The sequence below is a fragment of the Neomonachus schauinslandi genome, chromosome 7, assembly GCF_002201575.2.
Source record: "Neomonachus schauinslandi chromosome 7, ASM220157v2, whole genome shotgun sequence".
NCBI lineage: Eukaryota > Metazoa > Chordata > Mammalia > Carnivora > Phocidae > Neomonachus > Neomonachus schauinslandi.
In genome coordinates, this window is record NC_058409.1 from 30,409,010 (window position 1) to 30,415,836 (window position 6,827).

At 37.5% G+C, this 6,827-nt stretch overlaps 1 protein-coding gene across 1 annotated transcript in view; it reads left to right on the plus strand.

Annotated features, from left to right (window-relative positions):
• The window catches only part of UBE2D2 (ubiquitin conjugating enzyme E2 D2), a 60,550-nt gene extending 54,681 nt beyond the window's left edge, over positions 1-5,869 (plus strand). The window contains exons 6-7 of the mRNA XM_021701769.1: positions 2,406-2,499; positions 4,198-5,869. Of these exons, the coding sequence (XP_021557444.1) occupies positions 2,406-2,499; positions 4,198-4,243 (140 nt within the window). The 3' untranslated portion in view covers positions 4,244-5,869. The remainder of the gene's footprint in view (positions 1-2,405; positions 2,500-4,197) is intronic.
• The last annotated feature ends 958 nt before the right edge of the window (positions 5,870-6,827 follow it).

Below are 6,827 nucleotides of genomic sequence, written 5' to 3' on the forward strand. Positions count from 1 at the left end.
GGAGTGAGAAGTTCTAGTAACTGGAATTGTTATTGTTACCGAACATTTTTTCCTTCCCCCTTGTGTGCCTAGTGTTGATTTTTCAGTTACTCTAAATCATAAGGGCTCTTAGTTTATTTGACTTATGTTCTATCTGGATAGCTATCTTTAAAAATAATTACAGTTCCATTTTGTTGAATTTGATTATATCAATGTACCTAAGTTTAATGTTTTAATGACTCCCTTTTGTAAATTGAATGTGTGGGCAAGCCGGTCTGTGAAAGGCCTGAATCCTGTATGTGATGATAATTACTCCTTTTTTGAGGGCAGTAGCTTTGACCTAAAATTCTTTCCACTTTGAATATATATGTTAGGGATCTAAATATACAGAAAGCTTAAAAGAAGCAGTCAAGTGTGCCATAAAGCCACTTGATTATATGTTTTTAGAATTGTAAGTGACAGTGGGTTCTGACACTAATGAAAATGAGTGTATACTGATGAAAAAATGTATATGTAGGTAAAAATTAAGTCACTTCAGTGGAGAGTCTCTGCAGGTTATAGAAATAGGAGTAATTCTCTTTATACAGAAATAGTACTTTATAAAACAAAATCATTTTTTTATGAATTAAAGGTCCCTGAGTAGTACAGTAAGAATCCTTTTACCATGTCCAGATAACCACCACCCCACCTTTCTTTCCTGGAAAGAAAGAAAAGTTATCTCTTCAAAAAAAATTTTTTGGGGGCGCCTGGGTTGCTCAGTTGTTAAGCTTCTGCCTTCGGCTCAGGTCATGGTCCCAGGGTCCTGGGATTGAGTCCCACATCGGGCTCCCTGCTCGGCGGGAGGCCTGCTTCTCCCTCTCCCACTCTCCCTGCTTGTGTTCCCTCTCTCGCTGTCTCTCACTCTGTTAAAAAATAAATAAAATCTTTAAAAAAAAAAATTTTTTTTTAAGATTGCCTTATTGGAATAATTGGAATAGTAAATAAGGGAATTTGTAACAAATACTAATTTAGTAACATGTCTGATTTTAGGTGAAGATTCAGTTGAACTCTTGCCAATTTGATGGGCTGGACAGGTTTCTTCTTTCTATAATCAATAATTTCATGAACATTCAAAAATCTGTAACTTCCTGTTGTCATTTCCAGGAAATACATGAAATCTTTCCTTATTGCTGTTAGAATGTTCTGTGCTTGAAGAGGGCATAGGTGATACACCTGACAATGGGAAGAGAAGATGTTTTGGGAATGCCATCTGCCAGAATTGTGGGCAACAGGAATGAAGAGTCAGAAAACATCTTTCCTGATGTTTTTTATTTTCCATATACTCTTAAGGCAAGGAAATAGCTTTTTCGTTAACAAACTGAATGATGAAGGGCATGTGAACTTTTTCTTCACCTCTCAGAAGCCCTTGATCTCTACAGAATAGGTTTGGTAGGAGAATGAATAAATTATTTTCCTGGTGAATTTGATGTTTTAGGAATAAAGTGGGCTCAGAATCATTGTCTCCTGCTGCAGAATATTAGAGAGAAATAAGACAGCTAAGTTGTGTTGCATCAGAATAGAAGAATTGGAATTTATTTCAGTATGTCAGAGGCTCCTGGATTTAATGTAATTAGTGGCCTTGGCCTCCTGTTTGCATCCAATAAGGAATATATAAGTTTATAACAAATTTGAACAGAGGCAATTGTACTGTTGAGATTTGTCTGCTATGTTCGAGCTTATCACTGAGGAAATGGCTTTGTAGAGATTCTAAAGTGTCGCTGAAAAGAATTTGAGACCTTGGTATGTTGTATCCTGTGTAATGAGTGTGGCCAGCCCCATTTGGGGGTAAATACTGGCCTTCATGTTCTTAGACTAAATTGTTTTCAACTAAAAATGAAATAAATCTATTGCATCTGAATGTAATACTTGTCATTGAGAAAACAGTGATTTTTGGATTTCATGGTTGTCAGTTCTAAGAGCATTCAGTAGTGTGGTTGTCTTTGGAAATTTGAGAACCATTTATCTTTGTACATGGATTTCTAAAAATTGAATTTTACTGCCTATGAAAAGTATTGTTGGTCTAGGATTTGAAAGACCTGAATTCTAATTCCACTCTAATTACTCACTAACCAGGAACATTGTGCAAATCACTTCATCAGCCTGGGCCACCATCCTTAGGGGTTCAAGAGAAATCTTACATGAAAAAAAAAAAACAACACAGCTTACTTTATATATAGATATATATAGATATAGATATAGATAGATAAATCTTACATGAGTTTTTGTTGATTATTGTAACTGTCAAGTTAGGTAGAGCTCACAAATCTACTAGGCACTACAATATGAATAGGTTCTTAGAATTTTCCCATGTGTTGTTATCTCATGTTTCTTTCAACCTTTTGCTTTTATCCTCTACTAATTTATACTTTTTTTTTTCCCCATTACAGTACTCTTGTCCATCTGTTCTCTGTTGTGTGATCCCAATCCAGATGATCCTTTAGTGCCTGAGATTGCTCGGATCTACAAAACAGATAGAGAAAAGTAAGTACGACTAGAAAAGTACCTATGGTGGGATGCAGAGGTTTGTGTCTCAGATCTTAACTCAGGGCTGAGTATGGGTCAGATATTTAAAATGAAGTTCTAGTATACTCACCTGGGGACAGAAAGAAGAGTGTTTGCATTGGATATCATTATAAGTTGAGGATGCTGATCTTATTTCTAATTTTTTCAAATGACTCCCACTGTCGAAAAAACTCTATAGTGTATTTTTTAAGAGCCTTATGTCTTTTGCTTGGCTTTTGACATTAAAGCATTTTGCATCAAGAGCCCATCTGTCTTTGGTGTAGGTATTTGTAAATTAATGGGAATTGATTTTCTGCCATTTGGCATAATCTAAGAAGAAAGGGAGTGAATGCAACAAGACATGAAAGCCCCAAATTTCCTTTAAAAACAAAACTTAAGGTAGAATTTACATATTTTAGAATTGTACTATGAATTATTGAAGAGTGGTCAGGATATCGAAAAAGATAGTAACTGAAAGTGTTCTAATTTTTTAATTTTGTGTATTATTCGTTAAGACTATAGGAGAAAATAGGTGGGAGAGAGTGGATAATTTTCTAAAGTTAAAATATAAAGGATTAAGAATTACTTGAATTCTGTTGTATTAGAGAGGCTTATAGATGGTATGTTTTTATTTTTTATTATTTTTACTTTTTTTAAGTTTTTATTTAAGTAATTGCTATACCCAGCGTAGGGCTTGAACTCACAACCTCGAGATCAAGAGTTACATGCTCTTCTGACTGAGCCAGCCAGGCACCCCTAGATAATATATTTTTAAATGGAGCTACACCAAGAGTGGGGGATTGGAACAGCAATTGGTTCTTAGTTTAGTTTTGTCTGTGTTTAGCTCTGAATAGTATCTATAGTCCTGTATTTCTGGCTGCATTCAGAATAAAATTAGATCATACTTTTTTCTATTTGTGTATACATTCACAAAAAATTTTTCCTAAGATTTAAAAATTTTATTTTATTTTATTTTTTTAAAGATTTTATTTATTTGAGAGAGAGCAGGAGCGGGGTGAGAGGCAGGGGGAGAAGCAGACTCCCCACTGAGCGGTAAGCATGATGTGGGGCTAGATCATGGGACTCCAGGATCATGACCTGAACTGAAGTCAGACACTTAACTGACTGAGCCACCCAGGCGCCCCTTAAAAAATTTTTTTAAAGTAATCTCTATACCCAACATGGGGCTTGAACTCATAACCCTGAGATTAAGAGTCACATGCTCTGCCAACTGAGCCAGCCAGATGCCCCACACAAATTTTTTGATGAGAGAACCATTTTGTCCAATATCTAGGTGAGCATGAATGCCTTCCAAAAGGCATTTCCCAACTCATTTGCTTATTAGAAATTTAGAAAGAGGGGCACCTGGGTGGCTTAGTCAGTTAAGCGTCCCACTCTTAATTTCGGCTCAGGTCATGATCTCAGGGTCGTGGGATCAAGCCCCGCATCCGACTCTGCCCTCAGCACAGAGTCTACTTGTCCCTCTCCTGCTTTCCCCCACACACTCTCGCACTCTCGGTCTCTCTTTTTCTCTCACTCAAATAAATAAATAAGAAGGCTTTGCTTGAATAGTACTAGTTACTCCCCTCAAGTTTCAGATGGGATAATGAATGAAATCTGTTGCTTTCTGACTGACTCCTCACCTGTGTTAAGCCAAGCTTCTCTTTGTGTGTACAGGTACAACAGAATAGCTCGGGAATGGACTCAGAAGTATGCGATGTAATTAAAGAAATTATTGGATAACCTCTACAAATAAAGATAGGGGAACTCTGAAAGAGAAAGTCCTTTTGATTTCCATTTGACTGCTTTCTATGAGCCCACGCCTCATCTTCCCCTGTGCACATGTTTACCTGATACAGCAGTGCTGCGTGTTGTACATACTTGGAACAACAAACTAGAAATACTGTACTTCTGTACCAACATTGCCTCCTAGCAGAGAAGTGTGTGTGTGACAAGCCAGTTCTCCAGGCGTAACCTAGGTGTGAGACTAAAAGTTTTCCTTATTGACTTAAATTTGGATAACGGCAAGGTGAGGGGTGGTGGGTATGGTGTGTGCTTGGATGGGGAAGAAAAGCTCCACTGACCTGTAGGAGATTGTTTTTAAGTGGAATCCTTTTAAACTCAGAACAGTTATGAAAAGCAAGGTGAAGAACACGAAGCTGTTTCTGTATTCATTTTTTTCCGAAGGACCTACGTCTTAGGTGAAAGTTATGACCAACCAGATTAAACTCTACCCACATCCTGTATTTTAAGGTCTAAGTTTAACTGGTCAACATTTAAATGGATTGGAGCTATTAGTACATAAAGTGTGATGGGCTTTGGTCCCACATCTTTTGCATCTCCCCACCCTTCAACCTTTGTCCTTTCAGCCCCTTTTTCTCTTCCACATTCTTTGGTTTGTATGTGGTTTCTCAGTTAATACATAGCTAATAGCTCTTATTTTTCTTATGTTTTTAACTGCTTAGGTCTATCTGGATGTAAGGGTGAAAATTCATTTGATGGAAATACTTGTGTATATTTAAAGACCCAATTGCTCCTCTGGAGCTTGTACGTTCAAGAATGATTAATCTGTGTAATAAACTGATTACTACAGTCATTACATATAATTTTGTGTGAATAGGCTTTTTGATTTTAAGAACTTTGTCTAGCAGAGATTAGTGGTGGGTTTTCCCCCCAGTACCTAAAATGTTTTCATTTATACTGGTTGCATTTCAAAATCATGAAACAATTCCAGTTTACATAGTCAAAAGGATATCTTGAAAGTAATTTTACTGAACAAGATAAGGGCATAAGCTTAAAAGCATTTCCATGAAACTTACATGTGCAGTATTCCAGGAACATGACTGTTAAACTAAATAAGAAATCTGCTTTATTAATGAAACTAAGCTGCATTTCACCAAAACCTTGTGACATTCCCTTGGTACATAGGACATAAAACAAAGGCATTGCTATTTGGTAAGTTAAGCTTCTGTGATTGTGATTGTAAAAGAGCAACATTGACCAAACCTGGGAAACATGAGCACAATCTTGTATTGGAGAGTCTACATAATTACTTTGCACTGACATTGCAGGATATTCATCCAATTTTAAATTGTACTGTATGTGGCTTTTGAAGTCTTCCCTTAACTCTAGTAAATTGTAGTTTGAAACTTGTAAACAACTGTGTTTGCCAGAAACATCGTTCATGTGAACTAGGCAAGTTACCTTTTTTTCCCTCCTTCTCTTAATCTAATTGTAAACCAGGCCAGCCTGAAGGCCATGGCTGATGCCCTCTAGCCATCAGGTTCTTTCAAATGCATCTTTACACTCTTGCACAAAAATTGAGGAATAAATGTCCACTGCTTTTGGTTTTAAACTTGTTTAACTTGTCTTATCTCTCAGTGTCACTGTCCCTCCATCTCGGAACTAAGGAGTGCTATAACCTGAAACCTCTAACTGCTGCTTCGCTGATGGCTACTTACTAGCATTTCTAGCATTCTTGACCTTGCAGAGAAGGTTTGACTGTTAACAGGTGTGGGGAAAGGAGTTAGAATTGAGCTCTAACCTAGAATTACCCTGAATTGTCAGTATCATGGGCAGATGTGAATTCATCAGTTTTGGACTTGGTATTAACTAGACTGGTGACTGAGGTCAGTTGAACAGATCCTGAAAGCCCGCTCTTTGTCATCTTAGAGAGTGTAGCTAGCACATTACCAATGATTAGATCATAATGTAGATACTTTTACAGGAGTGCTCTTAAGTATTTTTAAGTGCTAAATAAAAGCCATCGTAGTGGCGTATAGGTGCCAACTGAAAGGGTTTGAATGGTCACAAACACTGTTAGGCTCTTGAATGCAGTTTGGTTTTGCGTATTTGGATATAGAGCATATTTGTTCCAGTCTGCATGCATATGCCTTGGCCAGAACAAAGGCTCAGTGAGGGAGGCCACATTCCCCACTCATGAAGAAAAGTGTGTTAATCCGGGGTGGTTCTCATCTGGGATCACATTGCTTTTTTACGGGAATGTTTCTGGCTTTATCACATGTGAAAGCTTATTTGCAGTAACCTTGATAATCTTGGTGAGGCAGTGGTTACCAGGTGTATCAATATTGGAATATATTGCTTTGCCTCTTAATTCTTAACATGGAGTGTTGGGACAAGTTAGAGCTGGAGCAGTCCCTTTTGGTTACATGATTTCAGATACTTGCGTGCTCTATTGGCCAGTGGTTAAAGGTTAGCATCGTCCTGGTGGTTTCTACACTTTGGATAATACATAGACTTGGAAGGAGGGTTCTTGGGTTAGGGAATGGCAGGGAAGTATGTAGAGA